The following is a 22,550-nucleotide window of genomic DNA, read 5'->3' on the forward strand; positions in this document are numbered from 1 at the left end:
TTGGGCATTTTCTGTCATATAGACCCCTCAAAGTCACTTCAAGTGTGAGGTGGTCCGTAAAAAAAAATGGTTTTGCAAATTTTGTTGCAAAAATGAGAAATCGCTGGTCAACTTTTAACCCTTATAACTCCCTAACAAAAAAAAATTATGTTTCCAAAATTGTGCTGATGTAAAGCAGACATGTGGGAAATGTTGTTTATTAACTATATTATGTGATATAACTCTCTAATTTAAGGGCATAAAAACTAAAAGTTTGAAAATTGCTAAATTTTCGACAAATTTTTGTTTTTTTCACAAATAAATGCAAGTCATATCGAAGAAGCTTTACCACTATCATGAAGCGTTGAAGCGTTTCAGAGTTATGACCTCATAAAGTGACAGTGGTCAGAATTGTAAAAATTGGCCCTGTCACTTAGGTGAAAACAGGCTTCGGGGTGAAGGGGTTAAAAGGGTTGTACAATGTTTTTGGGCACATTTTTTTGGAAATAACAATGTGGTCTATTATAAAAAAAACAAACAAGCATGCATTCACCTATGTGCTCACTGCTATTTCTCCGCATAATTACCAATTTTCCCCTTCAGTCTCCTTGTTTCTTTTTCCAGCAGGGAATGTCTGATAACCATCACAGGGCAGTTTCTTAACTGAGTGGCTAAATATAATGGCCAACCCAATTGGCGATATCTGTTTGCTAATGCCCCCTTGTTATCTAATGGTACTGCTTAGTACATTCCCTTTTAGGCTATGTGCACACGTAGGGAGGGTCCACGTAGGTTTGCATATTTATACTACCTGGCATAAAGAAATTGTAAAGAAAAATTATTTTTTTCAATCTTCTCTTGAAAATATTGGTAAATTAATACAGTAAGTTAGACGTACTTAAAATGTATCCAAAAGAAAACTGTAACTTCTTGCATAAAAATAAACAAGCCCTTGGACTACTTTGTCAATGGTTAAATAAAAAATTATGGCTCTTGACATACGTTTGAGTAAAATCACTGATGACGTACGGGGTTGCAGGGAATTTCAGCAGGGAAAAACCACAGAAAATTGTGTAGATTTTGTTGTTTTGCTTTTTGTTTTGTTTTTTTCTCACACGGTACCACTATCTTGCTCCTTTGCCTGTCTCTGTATTTTGGCCTCCAGTATGCAAATCCCAGATAATTTACAGTAAAATCTGTAAGAATAGGATTTAATTCTGCTGCATATGGCTGAGATGAGAGAAATCTTGCCCACTTTGCGCTATTGTATTCTGCTGCATATATTTTATCTTGAATTCCAAACGAAGAAACTTGCAGTGTTTTCATCCATCCAAAGTGGATGTTCCCTAAATAGGTGATTCACTAACCAGATCTTGAACGCCCATCGGCTTTAAACAGCCAGGTGGTCCGCACTTGACTCTGCAGTGACGTTCTAAAATGTCATTGTCGAGTTAGCTGCTTGCACGAGATCATGCAGCTGCTGCAGTGGGAAGCCAGATGTCAGACACATTCAGATTCCCCATAGAGAAGTCAGATGCTTTATCACCATCTATACTCTACCTTCCTCACCTGCACCAGGAGGGGGGCAAAATGGCACAGTTCTGAACTAGTAAAGGGGTTATTCAGTAAATATATTTAGATGTAAGCACAAGTGTGAACTGGTGCGCAGTTGGGTTCCCAAACCCTGCTTGACTAGTAGAATAAACAAGGCACACAGGAAATTGCATAAGTTTTATTTTAATATGATCCACGTGTTGTAGTAAAAATTATACATACAAACGTTTCGGTCCGGCTACTTTCACACATCAGTTTTTTGCTGTCAGTTTTTTCTGTCCGGTGAAAAAAGGGCTGGTGATGGATCCGGCGAAAACATATGAAACGTGAGGTGAAATGATCGAATCCGGCGACCGAATCTGTTTTTTTTTTTTTTTTTAACACTAATCATGCATTTTTCATTCTGGTCTCTCGATCGATCGTTCTCTATCTATCTCTCTCGAACCAGCAAATAAATGGATCCATCGCATCAGTTTTTCACAATTTGCGCTGGATCTGTTTGTTTTTTTTTTTTTTCAAAATTCGCCGGATTGTGCCTAATGGCAAAAAAACTGATGTGTAAAAGTAGCCTAAGTCAGACCTTCCTCAGTGAACCGACTGCAAATAGAAAATAGGTACTGTATGTAGTATAGACACTGTTATCCGGTATCTATTCAGGCTATTTAAGCCGGTGATGAATCGCCTTTGACTGTATCAAAAGGAAAATACCTTATCGTGCTGTGATGAGTGGGGGCAGCGACGTGGTGTCCACTGCTGCTCGTATGATAGTCGGTTCACTGAGGAAGGTCTGATTGACCGAAATGTTTGTATGTAAATCTTTACTAGAACAAGTGGATCATATTAAAATACAACTTATGCAATTTCCTGTGTATCAAGTTTATTCTACTGGTTAAAGGGGCTGTCCTATGGAAGGATAGGCGAAAAATGTATGAACTGTGGTCCTGTGTCCCATAGTTTAATGGAAAGGCGAGTGCTCCTTTCATGGTCTATAGGACTGATAAAGATGATTAATCACTTTATCTATGAAATTAACTAGGAATGATTATGGTAATTGGTTTAGCTTTCTTCATTTCAGGAATAAAGAGGTTTGTGGCTGGAGCTATGGGGCCAACAAATAAGACCCTCTCTGTTTCCCCTTCTGTTGAAAGGCCTGACTACAGAAATATTAGTAAGTTTATGTATTCATATTGTTTGACTTGATTAAATATGATTGTTTTTTATTCACGGTATACCAGTAAGACTTAAAGGGGTATTATCGAGTTTGGAAGTTATTTCTTATCTTTAGGATAGGAGAAAACTTTCCGATCTCGTTGATCCCCTCTGATCCTGAGAATCGGAGTGCTGAAGAGCCCCGTGTGATTGGAGAGGAGGTCAGTCATGTGCACTGTCGCTTAGACAGCCAAGTGCAGCTCTCGGCTGGTCTTCAGCACTCCCATAGGAACGCATGGAGGGACATTGCATATGATTGAACTCTGCTCCAGTCACATGGGCCCTGATTCTCTAGTTTGGTGGGGTCCTAGTGGGTGGACTTCCAGTAACTGGGAAGTTTTTGCTTATTCCATGGACAGAGGATAACTTCCATACCTGCGAATACTCCCACACCTATTATTCAGTGGTCTTCCCAGCACTGCACAGTGTTACTTTTTCATCAATCACAAATTTACAGAACCGAGTGTAAACTGTAAGTGGCGTATAAAGTCTTACCCGTGGTGTAATTGTCTTAAGCCCTAGAATCCATTTAAGTGGCCTCTTATTTTATTGGTCTTTTCCCCACCATACGGCTAATGTACGCCATACTTCCTTTTGTTTTCCAGCTTTTGACGAACTTGTGGAGGCTTATGCAGAACAGGCAAAAGGTCTTTTGGACGGTGGGGTTGACATTTTATTGGTGGAAACTATTTTTGATACGGCTAATGCCAAGGTGAGTGTGAAGCACGTACATAACAGACCATTGGGGGAGATGTGTTGTCAGAGATTTCTTGTGCTTTAAGTGGGGTTGTCACATTTTAGAAACACATGTCCGTTTTTTATCAGATATCGCACTGCACCTGTCCTTTGGTTGTATTTGGATTTGCAGCCTAGCTCCATCGCAGTAAATTGCACACAACCTGTGGACAGATGTATGCCAGGTTTTGGAAAGAAGCGTCATGCTTTTTAATTGATGGTTGTTCGTGTGCGCCACTCCTGGTTTCGCCTAAATAGCGGAATCTGAAATGAATCATTCATAGAAATTAACAAAAATTGTACAAAATAAAATTACTGTGTACGTCCTAATCATCTAACTCATTACAGACTGGTTTTTGCTTCGTTTTTTCCTGTGGAGCAGATAAGCCATGTGGATGTTTGAACCTGTGAACTAACCTTTCACCGAGTACATGATGATGATGCAACATGTCCAATGTGCACGAGATACCATATTGTGTATGTCCCGTATACCTCCTCTGCTTGTATCTCGGGCAGTGGGTGAAATGGCCATGTGGACAGAAGAACGATAATGCTGTTATGTCATGCATTAGCATTTTTGTATTCTGAAATAGGTTGTTACATGCAGATTTACAATCTCTGACACTGAAATCTAAAATAACTCCTAAATTTTGTGCTTTTGGGCTGCTCCCCCTTTTTTATTTAGTCTATTGCATCTAAAATAAACTGCTTATGTTTCGATCCTGCAATCACACTCCCTTCCAAGTGTTTTTATAAGCACTTATTACAAAGTTGGTTCATTTTTCATTTTACCTACATTGGGGCTATAAAAGGAAACATGGTTTCCAAAGTCTAACCCCTTTCCGACATCGGGCTTAATATTTGATGTGGGCTCTGGCGCGGAATCCACGTCTTTTCCGGCACATGTCAACTGTTTTGTGCCTCTTAACAGCTGCGGGTGGAATCGCGATCCGCCCGCAGCTGTTAAATGCTGCTGTCAAACTGACAGTGGCATTTAACATGTGCTTCCGGCAAGCGCGCCGGAAATCCCACCCATCGGCGCCCTTGTCACATGACCGCATGTCGCTGATGGATTGGCAAAGGTCTCCAGCAGACCCCTATGGTTGTCACTGCAGGATTGCTATGAGCGCCACCCGGTGATCAGCGCTCATATTAAGCCAGCAATTCTGCTACGTACAGGCGATCTGATCATTGCCTCTATGTAGCAAAGGCGATCTGGTTATAGCAGATTCTAGTCTCTCATGGAGGCTATTGAAGCATGCCAAAATAAAAAAAAAAGATATAAAAGTTCAAATTACCTCCCTTTTGCCCATTCAAAATAAAACAACTAAAATAAAAATAAAACATACACATATTCGGTATCGCAGCATTCAGAATCATCCAATCTATTAATATAAAAAAAATTAACCCGATCGCTGAACGGTGTAACGAGGAAAAAAAAAGTCAAAATGCCAGAATTACATTTTTTGGGTCGCCGCAACATTGCATTAAAATGCAATAAGGGGCGATCAAAAGAATGTATCTGCACCAAAATTGTATCATTAAAAACGTCAGCTCGGCACGCAAAAAATAAGCCCTCTCCCAACCTAAGATTACGAAAAACGGAGACGCTACGGATATCGGAAAATGGCACTTATTTTTTTTTTTTTTTTTAAACAAACTTTGGAATTTTTTTTCACCACTTAGGTAAAAAAAGAACCTAGACACCTTTGGTGTCTGTGAACTCATAATGACCTGGAGAATCATAATGACAGGTCAGTTTTAGCATTTAGTGAACATGGTAAAAAACATCTGGGGATTTCACTTTTTTTGCAATTTCACCACACTTGGAATCTTTTTCCCATTTTTCAGTACACGATATGTTAAAACCAAAAGTCGTTCAAAAGTACAACTCGTCCTGCAAAAAACAAGCCCTCCCATGGCCATATTGACGGAAAAAATAAAAAAGTTATGGCTCTGTGAAGAAGGGGAGCAAAAAAAGAAAATACCTCCAGAGGTTAAATGTAGTTTTCCAGGGCAGTAAAAGTGCACTGCTATCATGTTTGCATCTGGTGACTACAAGAACCATGATCATCCCCTGTTCTAAAATCCATCATAGGATTGTTATTTGGGAGGCAGTCTGTAAATAAAGGCAGTGCAAACATGCTGGCCCCGTCTGAACCCCCTGCAAAATGGGATTCTGACATATGCGCTGATGGGGCCATTGATGATAATGGTGCCGGCAGAGTTAACGTGCGCTTTGACGTGCATCATTTTTGGTAGTGTATGCCTTCTGGAGGCGGACACTCAGACATAGTAGACATAATCCCCAGCGACGCTACAAAACGGGTGCTAGATTGCAATGTGAAAGCACCCTTAGTATTTCTTTCCACAATTTCCTTCACTTAAAGAGAGCGTACTGGTTAGTAGCTTCTGCTTCCTACTGTGACAACAGCGGTCACTCAAGTAGGAGTGCCCACTCCTCCAGCAACTAGGAATTAAGGAGATTGCAGAGCTTTGTGCTGGTCAAGACGCAACTTAAGAATATCCCTTTAAAGGGAGTCTGTCACCCCCAAAATCGTGTATGAGCTGCGGCCACCAGCATCAAGCGCTTATCTACAGCATTCTGTATTGCTGTAGATAAGCCCCTGATGTATCCTAAAAGATGAGAAATAAAGGTTATATTATACTCACCCAGGGGCGGTCCGGGTCCGATGGGCGTCACGGTCCAGTCCAGCGTCTTCCTTTTTTTCATCAGATGACGTCCTCTTGTCTTCTTGCTCCGGCGCAGGCGTACTTTCTTCCCTGTTGAGGGCAGAGCAAAGTACTGCAGTGTGCAGGTGCCGGGAAAGGTCAGAGAGGCCCAGCGCCTGTGCACTGCAGTACGTAGCTCTGCCTTCAACAGGGCAGACAAAGTATGCCTGCGCCGAAGCCGCCGCAAGAAGACAAGAAGAGGAAGTAATCATATGAAGATAGGAGGCGCTGGACCCAGACCACGACACCCATCTGACCCGGACCGCAGCGGGACCGCCCCTGGGTGAGTATAATCTAACCTCTTTTTCTCATCTTTCAGGATACGTCGGGGGCTTATCTGCAGCATTACAGAATATGCTGTAGATAAGCCCCTGAAGCCGGTGGCCGCAGCTCATAAACGATTTTGGGGGTGACAGACTCCCTTTAAGATCTATCCATTAGTTAATATGCTGAAATTACTACAGACTGTCATAGCGTGCCTGAACATGATTATACATGTTATTTCTACAGGCTGCTCTGTTTGCTATCCAGAAATTGTTTGAAGAGGACTACAAGCCTAGACCTATATTTGTGAGTATTACAGCCAGGATTGCATCACATTCTCAGACATATTTGATATATAGACTGTATACAGTGGCATGTAAAGTTTGGACACCCCTGGTCAAAATTACCATTAAAAGTTAAGCAAGTTGAAGATGAAAACATCCCTAAAAGGCCTAAAGTTAAAGATGACACATTTCCCTTGTGTGTGTGTATATATATATATATATATATATATATATATATATATATATATATATATATATATATATATATATATATATATATAATATATACACATATACACAGTGCAGACGAAAAGTTTGGACACAACTTCTCATTTAAAGATTTTTCTGTATTTTCATGACTATGAAAATTGTACTTTCGCACTGAAGGCATCAAAACTATGAATTAACACATGTGGAATTATATACTTAACAAAAAAGTTTGAAACAACTGAAATTATCTCTTATATTCTAGGTTCTTCAATGTAGCCACCTTTTGCTTTGATGACTGTTTTGCACACTTGCACACTGTTTTGCACACTTGGCATTCTCTTGATGAGCTTCAAGAGGTAGTCACCGGGAATGGTCTTCCAACAATCTTGAAGGAGTTCCCAGAGATGCTTAGCACTTGTTGGCCCTTTTGCCTTCACTCTGCGGTCCAGCTAACCCCAAACCAACTCGATTGGGTTCAGGTCTGGTGACTGGAGGCCAGGTCATCTGGCGTAGCACCCCATCACTCTCCTTCTTGGTCAAATAGACCTTACACAGCCTGTAGGTGTGTTTGGGGTCATTGTCCTGTTGAAAAATAAATGATGGTTCAACTAAATGCAAGCCTGATGGAATAGCATGCCACTGCAAGATGCTGTGGTAGCCATGCTGGTTCAGTATGCCTTCAATTTTGAATAAATCCCCAACAGTGTCACCAGCAAAGCACCCCCACACATCACACCTCCTCCTCCATGCTTCACGGTGGGAACCAGGCATGTAGAGTGCATCCGTTCACCTTTTCTGCATCGCACAAAGACACGGTGGTTGGAACCAAAGATCTCAAATTTGGACTCCTCAGACCAAAGCACAGATTTCCACTGGTCTAATGTTCATTCCTTGTGTCCTTTAGCCCAAACAAGTCTCTTCTGCTTGTTGCCTGTCCTTAGCAGTGGTTTCCTAGCAGCTATTTTACCATGAAGGCCTGCTGCACAAAGTCTCCTCTTAAAAGTTGTTGTAGAGATGTGTCTGCTGCTAGAACTCTGTGTGGCATTGACCTGGTCTCTAATCTGAGCTGCTGTTAACCTGCGATTTCTGAGGCTGGTGACTCGGATAAACTTATCCTCAGAAGCAGAGGTGACTCTCGGTCTTCCTTTCCTGGGGCGGTCCTCATGTGAGCCAGTTTGTTTGTAGCACTTGATGGTTTATGCCACTGCACTTGGGGACACTTTCAAAGTTTTCCCAATTTTTCAGACTGACTGACCTTAATTTCTTAAAGTAATGATGGCCACTCATTTTTCTTTACTTAGCCGCTTTTTTCTTGCCATAATACAAATTCTAACAGTCTTTTCAGTAGGACTATCAGCTGTGTATCCACCAGACTTCTGCACAACACAACTCATGGTCCCAACCCCATTTATAAGGCAAGAAATCCCACTTATTAAACCTGACAAGGGCACACCTGTGTCAATATAAACTAGAACAAAATACAAAAATAACAAAGGAACCCCAGTGAGTTTCTGTGTCCTTAGAACCCCACACAGAAAAGGAAAAACAATCTACAAAAACAGCACATTAAAATGTATAAAATGACAGCACTAATGGTCTCTGAATACGATGCAATCAGAGAGACGAAGCAGATAACCTCTTAGGTAACAAAAGGATAACTCTATGAGGACATTTGAGCAGGACCAACTTTACCAACTCACATTCATGACTGGCGGAGCTTAATGTGCCAAATATCGCACTGTCCACATCAATAACCTATTGTTGTCATACAGACCATATCGTGTGAAATGTTGAATACAGCTGTGAGTTATCTTTGTACTGACAGTAAAATGCACATCAGCATGCACATGGAGCTTCTAGGGCAATTAAGTTAATGATAGTCTGTTAAACTGACCACTATGGAATGCTCATAGAATTTGATGAGGAAGCATGGTTCCCTCCATATATGGGTGTTTTTTGCGGGTATGAATGTTTTTCATGATTTTGAAGCCTCCATTATATTCTGCTGCATTTTTACTGACAGTAACTATGGTTCATGATAGACAAGCGAATTAATTAACTATGGTTTATATGAACTCAGAAGCAGTATTTTTTACAACAGTAGGAAAAAGCAATACGGTTTATTAAGCTCCTACGGCCTCTAGTACAAGATAACTCACAGCTGTATTCAACATTTCACATGATATGGTCTGTATGACAACAATAGGTTATTGATGTGGACAGTGCGATATTTGGCACATTAAGCTCCGCCAGTCATGAATGTGAGTTGGTAAAGTTGGTCCTGCTCAAATGTCCTCATAGTTATCTTTTTGTTACCTAAGAGGTTATCTGCTTCGTCTCTCTGATTGCGTTTTTTCGCTATAAAAAAGTGATAAAAACGCGAAAAAAACGCTAACATATGCCTCCTATTATTTACCGTGTATTCCGCATTTTTTGTGCAAATGTTGCGATTTTTTCCGCGAAAAAATGGCATCGCGGAAAAAAAAGCAACATGTTCATAAAAAATGCGGAATTGCGGGGATTCCGCACACCTAGGAGTCCATTGATCTGCTTACTTCCCGCACGGGGCTGTGCACACCATGCGGGAAGTAAGCAGATTATGTGCGGTTGGTACCCAGGATGGAGGAGAGGAGACTCTCCTCCACGCACTGGGCACCATATAATTGGCCAAAAATAAAAGAATTAAAATAAAAAATAGTCCTATACTCACCTTCGATGTCCCCCGCAGTGTTCCCGCCTCACCGCTGCATGCTGCCGCTTCGGTTCTCGTAGCTGGTGTGCGGTGAAGGACCTGTGATGACGTCACTGTCTTGTGATTGGTCGTGAGCGGTCACGTGACCGCTCACGTGACCGCTCACGTGACCGCTCACATGACCGCGACGTCATGGAAGGTCCTGCGCACACACACCAGTTATAGAAAGAGGAACGGACGCCACTGAGGAGATCGTCTGGGTGAGTATAAGCATTTTTTTTATTATTTTTAAACATTCTATCTTTTACTATTGATGCTGCATAAGCAGCATCTATAGTAAAAATTTGGTCACACTTGTCAAACAGTATGTTTGACAAGTGTGACCAACCTGTCAGTCAGTTTTCCAAGCTACAGATGCTACAGATCGCTTGGAAAACGTTAGCATTCTGCAAGCTAATTACGCTTGCAGAATGCTAAAAAAAACGCGAAAAAAAGGAAAAAAAAAAACGCAAAAAAAAAAAATGCGGATTTCTTGCAGAAAATTTCCGGTTTTCTTCAGGAAATTTCTGCAAGAAATCCGGACGTGTGCACATACCCTTAGTGCTGTCATTTTATACATTTTAATGTGCTGTTTTTGTAGATTGTTTTTCCTTTTCTGTGTGGGGTTCTAAGGACACAGCAACTCACTGGGGTTCCTTTGTTATTTTTGTATTTTGTTCTAGTTTATATTGACACTTTTTAACGAACCTATTAAAGGTTAAGTTTTATAGTATCCAATTGCTATAGTCCAAGAGTGTGCAAAGCAGTCATCAAAGCAAAAGGTGGCTACTTTGAAGAACCTATAATATAAGACATAATTTCAGTTGTTTCACACTTTTTTGTAACGTATATAATTCCACATGTGTTAATTCATAGTTTTGATGCGTTCAGTGTGAATGTACATGTAATGAGAAGGTGTGTCCAACTTTTGGTCTGTACTAATAAAAATATATATATATATATATATATATATATATATATATATATATATATATATATATATATATATATATATATATATATAGTACAGACCAAAAGTTTGAACACCTCATTTAAAGATTTTTCTGTATTTTCATGACTATGAAAAGTGCCCACACACACACACACACACACACACACACACACACACACACACACACACACACACACACACACACACACACACACACACACACACACACACGTATATGTATGTATGTCATTTTTTTTCATTTAGACATTCAAGTTGTCCTTTACTCGGTTCAAAGTATAAATAGGAAATGGCAGTTAACAGGAATAGTGGAGGTTGAAATAAGGTCTGCGAGACAAAGCAAAATTTCAGTGAGAGCTGCTTGTAGGATTGCTAGAGAGGCAAATCAGAACCTTCTGGAAGATTTAGCAGACTCTGGAGTTGTGGACTGTTCAGAGACACCTGCACAAATATTGCCTTCATGGAAGAGTCATCAGAAGAAAACCTCTCCTGCATCATCACCATAAAATTCAGCGTCAGAAGTATGCAAAAGAATATCTAAAATTGCCTAAACAAGTTCCATGAAGAAGCGACATAAGCAAAACGTATTTTGGGGAACGGTCCAGACACTAGGACGGGACACTAACCATGGGTAAATACTTATAAGCATATATTTATGCTCACTGTATTATTCATAGTAGTGCACTCTAATTGAGATTGAACTTACTCTATTTAAAGACACATTCATGTTTTATGTCTAATCAGTAGAGCTCTGTATATTGATTGAGGTAACCCTTTTACACCCTACATAATTTGTTGTTTTCAAGCACTTTATATGTTTCTGGACATGCTTCATTTTGCCCTGTCCTGACTTTGTTCCCCTTTGTTTTACCTGAGATCACACTGCTATAAGACACATTTGTTTCCATCATATATGTTGATTAACTCTATGTGATTTTGATGTCAATAAAATTTTTTATTTAATTTTCAATGGCATAAATTGACTGTTTCTCCTTATGATGCTAATCATTGAGTCGCCAATTTATGGATATATTTAATAAAAGGAACTGGTATCTTTTTTTTTTTTTTTTTTTTTTTTTTTTTTATAATCTATACAAGCCTGATGTATTTTGGAAACAAGTCCTGTGGATCAATTAGATTACAATATAACTCTTATGATGAAATGTATGTGTGGAGAAAAAAGGGCACAGAATTCCAGGAAAAAAATGTTGGCAACCATTAAGCATCGGGATGGATCATTCATGCTTTGGATTGTGTTGCAACCAATGGCACAGGGAACATTTCACAGGTAGAGGGAAGAATGCATTCAAAGAAATTTGAACAAATTTTTGATGCAAACATAACACCATCTGTAAAAAGCTCACGTTGAAAGTAGGATGGCTTCTACAAATGGATAATGATTAGTGATGAGCGAGTATACTCGTTGCTCGAATGGTCTCCGAGTATTTATTATTGCTCAGAGATTTCGTTTTTGTCGACGCAGCTGCATGATTTATGGCTGCTAGACAGGCTGAATACATGTGAGGAATGCTTGTTTGTGAATTGTGTATTCCAGCTGTCCAGCAGCCATAAATCATGCAGCTGAGGTGATGAAAACTAAATCTCCGAGCACGCCAAAATACTCGGATATCACCCGAGCATGCTCGGGGAGACCCGAGCAACAATGCTATTCGCTCATCACTAATAATGATCCTAAACACACGTCAAAATCCTCAAAAGGGCGCAAGCTGAAGATTTTACAATGGCCCTCACAACCTACTGACCTGAACATCATTGAAAATCTGTGGCCAGACCTCAGAATAGCAGTGCATGCAAGACAACCCAGGAATCTCATAGAACTGGAAAAATTTTCCAAGGCAAAATGGATGAAAATCCCTCAAACAAGAATTGAAATACTCTTGTCTGTCTACAAAAAGTGTTTACAAGCTGTGATACTTGCAAAGGAAGGTACTTCTAGGTAATAACCATGCAGGCTGCCCAAACTTTTGCATTGGCCCATTTTCCTTTTTGTCTTTTTTTTTTTTGCCTAAAATTTTTTTTTATCCCTTTTAGAGATAATTTCCTCTTCAACTTGTTTACCTGTTCGCAATAAAAGTAATTTTGACCAGGGGTTCCCAAACTTTTACATGTCACTGTAAATCTAAGTGCACATCATAGAGCTGTAATCATTCTTTACATAATGCAGTAAATTGTGCATTAAAATTTCTCGTTCGCCCATGACGGCACCACGGAGAGGGGATCCGCTCATCAGGGACAGGAAACCTACAGATAAAAAGGGGCAGTTGGTTTCCTGTCCCTGATGGGAAACTTAGTCGGCGTACAAGGAACATACCTGAGGATCGTCGTGGGATGCCAGGCCCGGCCAGACCGATCCTGGCAGCGGGGGTTCACTGCCTCAGATGGTGCAGTATCCTGAGGCGCCACCGCTGAGGTCAGTGGGCCTTTAGGGTGTGCGGGGAGAGGCAGCAGAGAAGAGGATCGCTGCATGCTGCCTCTCCCAGAATCTTCTCCAGCCCAGGTACAAGCTGGGGCTGAGACCAGGGGATGCCAGGCCCGGCTAGACCAATCCAGGAGCGGTCTCCTGCTGCGGCCGATGCAGTATCCTGAGGGTGTGTGGGGAGAGGCAGCCTCTCCCAGAATCTTCAGCCCGGGTACAAGCAGCCGACGAGGGACTGGGACCGGTGGATGCTCTACCGGCACTTCCGGGAGTGGGTGCGTGGCGTGGGGCACCCCTATGACGCAAATGGCGGCGGTGCATGACTGGGTAATCCGGTCAGGGCGTACGCTTGGCTCGCCCCTAGGACAAGGCGGTGCCGCAGCACATGACTGGGTAATCAAGTCGGGGTATGCGTGCGCCTCACCACTGGGTGAGGCGACTATGGAGGGCATTACAAAAATGAAAAAAAAAAAGAGCAAGGATCAGAAATTTTGATAAAATTACAAATTTTGTATATATTGGCAGTTAACAGCACAATATATAATCAGGGATTAAAATAGTATTATGGGGCATGATATCAGAGAAACCACAGGCAGATAATGTATAGCAATCAAATGGGAGCTCATGAGATATGCTTGTGTTCATATATCAATATAATAATTATGCTGCATCCAATCATATTATGTTGTAAATGTGCTGAAAAAACAGCAACAATAACTAATGAATAGGCGCTAGGAAAATAGTCCTTTTGCTTATAGATAGTGTTGCTCTAATACAGGATCATAAATGAATGCTAGTAAAAAGCGCCAATATCATTATATCAATAGAATAATGTACCTGTGGTCATAATAAGAGGAATCGGCACTGCCAGAAAGAAAACGCCTGGAGGGTGCCGACGCATACTGTGAAGAAAATGCCCGACGTTGGCGTTCATTGTAAGGTTCGGGGAGGAGGGGACGGAGTTTCGGCCGCGTATGCACTGTCGAAAATGGCGGTCCCAACGCACAAAAAAAGTTACATGTAATGTTTTTTTGTGGCGGCGGTGCGCCAAAACCCGACGCAACCGTCGTACGACTGTTGCAACGTGTGGCACTGCGTCACAATGCGTCGGTAATGTTAGTCTATGGGGAAAAATTGCATCCTGCAGACAACTTTGCAGGATGCGTTTTTTCTCCACAACGACGCATTGCGACGTGCAGTGCACGACGCTAGTGTGAAAGTAGCCTTAGACGGTGCATTAGATACGGGGGCCAGAAGCATGTTTAAACACAAGAAGCACTAAGGACACTGCTTCTAATAAGGGCTCTGGCAGGCTTTTCCTTAGCCATGAGCGATCAGCATTTGGAAATGCAGACTGCAGGGATTGTCGTCACAGCAGAAAGAAAAACAAGCAGATCAAGGGGACCCTTCCCTTCACACGGAGCATGATAGCAATGGGAGTGGGCATTTGGGAATATCATACCAGCGCAGCAAGAACTCAAGTGTGGTGCTGAGCACAAGTGAGAATCCATCTATAAGAGTGTTTCCTCCTTCTAACCCGGTACCCCCTCTTCCATCAGAATGGTAAGTGATCTATGTGCATGTCCAACTTATAATTAGGGCCTCATGTTCTTTTCTCCCTCTAAGGAAGGGAAAGTACAGGCAAAACTAAGCACAGGACATGTGCGCTCTGCACGGAAGTGTTACCCACTACGTGGGAAAAAAGGCTCTGCAACTCCTGCATAGAGCAGACGATCTGTGAAGAGACCCCGAGATTTACCTCAGTTCTTAGATCTCTAATAAAATCGCAGGTAGGAAATGCTCCTGAGGCCGGGTCTAGTAGTGCAGAGAGTGGAGAAGGGACTCGGATATATCCAGTTCATCATTGGGGGGTAGGAGTGGTTGCAGCTCTTTTCTCTTAGAGGAGACCGATAGCTTTGTCAAGGCGGCCAGGGCCACCAGGGGTCCGGTAGACCCTTGTCAAATAAAAAAAAAAAAGGATTTTTTCCCCCTAAATGAGAGATTTCAATCCCTAATTTAAAAGGTGGAAGAAACCAGAGAGAAAGAGCCGTCTACCCCCAAAAAATGAAATATCCGTTTGGGTTTCCTTTCCCTTCGAGGACATGGGGGTGTTAAAGGACCCCATGGACAAAAAAGCAGATGAGTTCCTGAAGGGTTCATGGGAGGCCGCCAGGGGGGAGGACCTTCACGGCCATGTCTCTGATGGTGTGGCTAGACCTGCTGGATTCACAGCTAAAGGAAAATCAGTTCTAATAATAATCTTTATTTTTATATAGCGCTAACATATTCCGCAGTGCTTCACAGTTTGCACACATCATCGCTGTCCCCAATGGGGCTCACAATCTAAATTCCCTATCAGTATGTCTTTGGAATGTGGGAGGAAACCGGAGTGCCCGGAGGAAACCCACGCAAACACGGAGAGAACATACAAACTCTTTGCAGATGTCTTTGGTGGGGCTTGAACCCAGGACTCCAGCGCTGCAAGTCTGGAGTGCTATCCACTGAGCCACCGTGCTGCCCTATAAATCTTCATTTCTCCTACGCCTCATGGGGGGACACAGGACCATGGGTGTTATGCTGCTGCCACTAGGAGGACACTAAGTTAACACAGAAAGATTAATTCCTCCTCTGCAGTATACACCCCTTCACTGGCCAGTATTCCAGTTCTTGCTTAGTGTCTGTAGGAGGCACTTGGGTCTGTTTCAGACCCCAACTTTCTTATTTTAATTTTTCTGTAAATTTTTATTTTTTAATTAACGGAGTGAAGGGGGCGACGGATTCCTTTTCTAGGGTCCGCTCTCCCCCGAACCATCAACAGGCGAGCACGCGGAGTATACCTCCCCGTCCCTCTCCTGCGACGTCTGGGGCACGCCTTATCTTACTGGGGCGACGGTTCCACTTTTGGTTCCGATCTCCCCCCCCCTTCCCGCCCTGCAAGATGGCGAGCACAGAGAGTTCCTGGCTCTCATGTTCCTCTCTGGGGCCTGACAGCTGAACAAAGGCCCACACCTGATGGCGTCACTGCAGCCTCACGACCGAGGAAAACCCCCTGAGGTGAAGATGGATGAAGGGTCCTCTCCATCCCCCGATCAGGGAGCATGGATTGAGTGCGCACCCTCACAGTAACAGGCGGCCTGCTGCACTGTGAGTATGTACCTTCCTTGCACTTCCCTGCGTCGGAAGGTGCAGTCCTGGTCCCTGGTGAGAGGCGCCGTCGGCCGGGTACCAGCGGCAGTCAGCAGCGTTCCGTCGCAGCCGCCGGCGCGCATCGCCGGCAGGCCCCAGAAATTTAGTCCCCAGCTTTTCAGCCGGACTAGGCCGCGGTGAACATAACTCTTCCCACTGCTGGAACTTCGCCCCCTATCTCGGCACTTCTCGTCTGGGACGAGAGGCACCCTGCAAATCTCGGGGGCCATATTGCTTCTCATCTTCTGCGGGGAAATCAGCAGACATCACGCTGACTGACAGCTCCGAAAGCTACGGGACCGCCGAACAGCCATCCTATTCCTCCCCGGGGACACAGGCACAGGACCGTGGGTAAGCTGCACCAGGAGAGCTTAACCCTTTCCCTGCACTATAGCGCGTACCCTGCCTATCCTGCCCTTATCTCTAAAGACACACTATGTCTCAACCTAAAGAGGCCAAAAGAGTTAACAAAAAGCACACAGTGTTTCACTTCCTGTGCCACTTGCAATACTGCCCTGCCCCGAGCTCACAATACCCCGTTATGTGCGGATTGTGACCCGGCCTCTGTGCAACCGCCTCCCGCCAACGTCGCCGCCGACCCTGCGGAGCCTAGTCCCCCTGAGTGGGCCGCTTCCCTGTCACAATCTATGGCTTCTCTGGCCAAGGCAATAGACTCCCTCCGGGGTCCCTCTTAAAGTCAGACCGTGGAGGACTCTGGCGACGGTACGGTCCGTCCACCAGCAGGGGGCATACTCTGTCGCTAAGGGCTTGGGGCTCCAGAAAACGGACCCATATTGTGTCCCCTGATCACGGTCGTGCTTGCGTTTCAGCATCTGCGAGCTCAGTTTCTCGTTCCCCTTTTCCGGAGAACTTAAATGAGACTGAATTCGAATCCGAGGCTTCTTTCATCCAGGATTCCTCGACTTCCCAAGAGACGCTTGATTCTCTCATTGAGCCGGTCAACAAGACCCTGAAGGTGGACGAGGAATCCGTATCCGCTCCGGAACATGTGGTGTCTTTTAAAAAGACTAAACGTGTCCAAAAAGTATTCGTCACTCATCCAAAATTTAAGGAAATTGTACAGAAACACAGGGACCGGCCTGATAAACTCTTCACGGGTCAAAAGCCTATTGAGGCCACATACCCTTTTGCTCAGGAACTAATGAAGGATTGGCTACAGTCTCCTTCAGTGGATCCTGCAGTATCGCATCTCGCCTCCAAAATGCTCCTATCTTTGTCTGACGGTTCTTCGGTCAAAAACCCCACTGACTGTCAAATTGATTACCTGGCTCGCTCTGTCTTCGAGGCCACAGGAGCGTCTCTTTCCATCCTTCGCCGCTTCTTGGGTGTAAAAGGCTATGGTCGCTTGGGCTGAGCTGCTTACCGCAACCATCCATGACAGTAATCTCCCGCCAGAGGCAATCAACCTGGCTAACCAGATAGCCCAAGCCGGGGACTTCGTAGTTAACGCCTCAATAGACGTGGCCAATTGCTCTGCACAGGCAGCCGCAAATGCAATTTCCATCAGAAGAGCCCTGTGTCTCAGAGATTGGCGAGCAGATTCTGCTTCCAAAAAATCATTGACATCTCTGCCCTACCAAGCCAGTCGCTTATTTGGAGAAAAATTGGACCAAATAACTTACGCTACCGGAGGGAAAAGTTAATTTCTCCCCCAGCAAAAGCCTACCCGGCTGTTTTGGCTTCAGCAACAACCTCGATTCCGGCCTTTTCGCAACAATCCCAATTGGTCATCTACATCCTTCTCTCCCGTATCAGGACGAGTTTCGCGCAGAGACAGAGGTTCCCAGGTCTCATACAGACCTAACCGTAACTGGAAACCCAGACCGAGGTCATCTGGATCTAAGGGAACCAGATCCCTTAGATCCTCCATTCAATGACTCGTTGCAACGTCCGGAGGACATCGACAAAGTGGGCAGCCGCCTACTTTCTTTCCGTCAAGCCTGGCTCTCGGTCGTCCACGATGAGTGGGTCAGAGAACTGGTGTCCTCCGGATACAAAATAGAATTTTCTTCCCTCCATCCGACACGTTTTTTCCAGTCGTGTCCTCCCAAACCAAAGACAACGGCTTTTCTCCTGGCCATACAGGCACTACAAGGGGACGGAGTCATCATTCCGGTCCCCCAAGACCAAAGGTTCAAGGGGTTTTACTCGAACCTATTCGTGGTCCCAAAAAAGGACAGATCGCTGCAACCAATACTAGATCTTAAACTTCTGAACAACTTTGTCAAAATTCGACGCTTCAGAATGCAATCTCTCCGTTCTGTCATCGCGTCCATGGAAAAGGGAGAGTTCCTAGCATCCATAGACATCAAAGATGCTTACCTCCACATCCCAATTTTTCCTCCTCATCAACAGTTCCTTCCCTTCGCATTTTGCGAGGAACACTTCCAGTTTGTGGCCTTACACTTCGGCCTCGCCACCGCTCCCAGAGTTTTCACCAAGGTCATGGCTGCTGCCATGGCCATTCTTCATGCTCAGGGAGTGGTGGTACTTCCGTACCTGGACGACCTACTGATAAAAGGCCCGTCATATCCAGCCTGCGAGGAGTCCGTCAATCTCACAGTGGATACTCTTTCTCGCCTGAGTTGGAAAATAATCTTCGACAAATCTTCTCCGGTCCCGGCTCAGCAGATTTCCTTTTTGGGAATGACCCTGGACACTTCCCGCGGCTTGGTCATTCTCCCTCCAGAAAAGGCCTTGGCCTTGCAGCAGGGAGCATGGAGTCTCTCCTGCCCAGTTTCTCACTCCATTCGTTTCAGCATGCGCATTCTCGGAAAAATGGTGGCATCCATGGAAGCAGTTCCGTTCGCGCAGTTCCACCTCCGTCCCTTAAAACATGATCTGCTGTTGGCATGGAATGGGAACCCGTCCTCTCTCGACCGTCATTTCCGTCTGTCTTGGCAAGTCAGGCAGACTCTCAAGTGATGGATGCTGAAGTCCTTCCTGTACCACGGAAAGTCTTTTTGCCCAGTGCACTGGCTGGTGGTGACCACCAATGCCAGCCTTTTGGGCTGGGGTGCAGTTTTCAACCACCACACAGCACAGCGGCGGTGATCCACTCGAGAGTCGCGTCTTACCATCAATATTCTGGAAATACAAGCGATCAGACTAGCGTTACTCAGCTTTCACCAACTCCTGGCAGGTCATTCCATGAGAATCCAGTCCGACAACACCACATCGGTGGTGTACATCAACCATCAAGGGGGAACCCGCAGCAAGACGGCCATGCTCGAAGTGACCCACATCCTCCGTTGGGCCGAGAGCAACCATTTGCCCATCTCGGCGATCCACATACCAGGTGTGGAAAATTGGGCGGCGGACTTCCTCAGTCGCCAGGGTCTCGCCTCGGGCAAGTGGTCCCTCCACCCGGAAGTTTTCCATCAGATTTGTCATCGCTGGGGGACCCCGGTTTGGACCTCAAGGCTAAACAATAAGGTCCCACAGTTCATTGCACGATCCCTCGACCCACGTGCCATTGGAGCAGATGCCTTGGTCCTGCCGTGGCATCAATTACGCCTCCCGTACATTTTTCCTCCTCTTCCCCTGCTACCGAGGGTCATCAAGAAGATCAGGGCGGAGGGGGTACCAGTGATCCTAGTTGCGCCGGACTGGCCGCGCCGGGCATGGTACGTGGAACTGGTTCAGCTGGTCACTGACGTCCCCTGGCGGCTTCCAGATCGCATGGATCTTCTCTCACAGGGCCCGATTTACAACCGTAACTCCGGGGCCCTGTCTTTGACGGCGTGCCCATTGAATCCTGGATTCTAGGCCAAGCTGGATTCTCCCCCGAGGTATCCTCCACCATGATCAGGGCTAGGAAACCCGTGTCCATGCGCATTTACCACCGTACCTGGCGAATCTTCTTCGCATGGTGCAACGCCCATGGACGATCTCCTCTGGTATTCTCCATTCCTTCCATCTTGGAATTTCTCCAATCAGGCCTAGAGTCGGGTCTCACACTTAGCTTTCTCAAAGGACAGGTGTCAGCATTGTCAGTCCTGTTCCAACGAAAAATTGCCACCAGATTGCCGGTTAAGACGTTCATTCAGGGAGTTTCCCATGTGGCGCCTCCCTACAAAATGACTGGATCCATGGGATCTTAATTTGGTCCTTGGAGCTCTTCAGGAGGCCCCCTTCGAACCACTGTAGGACGTCTCTCTGACCTTCCTTTCCTGGAAGGTAGCTTTTCTAGTGGCTATTACGTCAATCAGGTGTGTCTCGGAGTTGGCGGCTCTTTCCTGCCGACCCCCGTTTCTGATCTTTCACCCAGATAAGGCAGTCTTGAGGACTTCTCCTTCTTTTCTACCCAAAGTCGTTTCCTCCTTCCACCTCAATGAGGAGATTATTCTGCCTTCATTCTGTCCAGCACCAGTCCATCGCGTTGAGAAAGCTCTGCACACTCTCGATGTGGTTAGGGCCCTTTGACGGTATATCTCACGGACGGCTCCCTTCCGCAAATCGGATGTCCTATTCGTACTTCCAGAGGGACAAAGGAAGGGCTCTCCCGCTTCCTGGGCTACTCTAGCCAAATGGATTCGATCGGCTATTCAGGAATCCTATTGTGTCAGGGGTGTTCCTATCCCAGCAGGGATTAAGGCCCATTCTACTCGGTCGGTGGGCGCCTCTTGGGCCATTCGGCACCAGGCGTCAGCACAACAGGTCTGCAAAGTTGTGACCTGGTCAAGCTTGCATACTTTTACAAAACAATACCACATTCATTCTCTATCCTCTGCAGACGCTGCCCTTGGCAGGCGCATTCTGCAGTCGGCGGTACCTTAGCTGTAAGCCAGTGGTACATGGGGTAGTAACAGCTATGTTGCTTCCCACCCAGGGACTGCTTTAGGATGTCCCATGGTCCTGTGTCCCCCAATGAGGCATAGGCGAAATAGGGATTTTTGTGTTCTCACCGTAAAAACCTTTTCTCCGAGCCAATCATTGGGGGGCACAGCACCCACCCTGTTACCCTATTGGCTTGTTGTTACTTCTTTGGTTCTGACATAGTTTTATTGTCTTTTGTTTAATACTCCTACTGCTTTACTACCGAACTGGATGAATACTGGCCAGTGAAGGGGTGTATACTGCAGAGGAGGAGTTAATCTTTCTGTGTTAACTTGGTGTCCTAGTGGCAGCAGCATAACACCCATGGTCCTGTGTCCCCCAATGATTGGCTCGGAGAAAAGGATTTTACGGTGAGTTCACAAAAATCCCTATTTCCTCTTTCCTCACCGTCCAGATTTAAGGAAACTGAACAATCTACTGAAAGTTCAAATCTTCAGGATGGAAACACTAAAGGCATCAGTAAAAAGGCTGTTTCAATTCTGTTTCATGACTGTTCTGGACTTAAAGGATGCATACTATCATGTCCCCATCCACAAAGACCATCGGAAATTCCTCAGGATGATAGTCCCAATAAATGGGGTGATAAAACACTATCAGTTCATGGCCCTCCCATTCAGTCTAGCCATAGCTCCAAGGGTGTGCACCAAGGTAGTGGTGGTGATGATGGCACATTTGAGGGAACAAGATACCATAATTGTCATTTACCAAGACGATTTTCTGACAATAGACCCCGGTGTGGCAAGATCCAATTAGAAAAAGTCATGGGTTCCTTGACCAGCTTAGGCTAGCTTTTGAATCTAGGGAAATCCAAAACTGTGGCGAGCCAAGTACAGGAATACCTGGGTATCATTCTAGATTCAAACAGGAGTGTCGCCTTCTGTCGGAAATAGTTCAGAAAATCGTATGCTTGGTATCTCAAACAAGGGACCTCCCCTCTGCGACTTTGGGGGAAGCGATGTCCCTCCTAGGCTCCAGGACATCCTGTATTCTAGTCGTTTATTGGGCTCCGGTACACACCAGAGAGTTGCAGTGTGAAATTTTGGTCAGCCGAAAGCTCTCTAAAAGAGAATTTAGAAGGGCAGTTAACTGTGTCATCAAAAACTGTACTCTTGCCAGAATAGTGGATGAGGATAGGTAACTTAACCCAAGACATTCCGTGGATTACTCCAATCTCTCAGGTCCTGACCAGACATGCAAGCCCCAGGGGTTGGGAGGGGGGGCTCACCTGAACGACCAGATAGCTCAAAGGGTCTGGACAGAGGACTTAAGATCAGTATTCTCAAACATGAAGGAACTATTGGCAGTGAAGTTCGCCCTCCTAGATTTCTTCAGGGTCACCATGTAAGAGTATTCTCAGATGACCGAGTTGTGGTAGCTTACTTTAATCACCAGGGACCC

At 44.8% G+C, this 22,550-nt stretch overlaps 1 protein-coding gene across 2 annotated transcripts in view; it reads left to right on the plus strand.

Moving 5' to 3' along the window:
- Positions 1-22,550, plus strand: part of MTR (5-methyltetrahydrofolate-homocysteine methyltransferase) — a 123,164-nt gene that overhangs the window by 24,171 nt on the left and 76,443 nt on the right. For both annotated transcript variants that reach the window (XM_077282902.1, XM_077282901.1), the window contains exons 5-7: positions 2,609-2,701; positions 3,348-3,454; positions 6,721-6,780. In XM_077282902.1, coding sequence (XP_077139017.1) covers positions 2,609-2,701; positions 3,348-3,454; positions 6,721-6,780 — 260 coding nt within the window. The remainder of the gene's footprint in view (positions 1-2,608; positions 2,702-3,347; positions 3,455-6,720; positions 6,781-22,550) is intronic.

Source organism: Ranitomeya variabilis, chromosome 2 (genome assembly GCF_051348905.1).
Source record: "Ranitomeya variabilis isolate aRanVar5 chromosome 2, aRanVar5.hap1, whole genome shotgun sequence".
Taxonomy (NCBI): Eukaryota; Metazoa; Chordata; class Amphibia; order Anura; family Dendrobatidae; genus Ranitomeya; species Ranitomeya variabilis.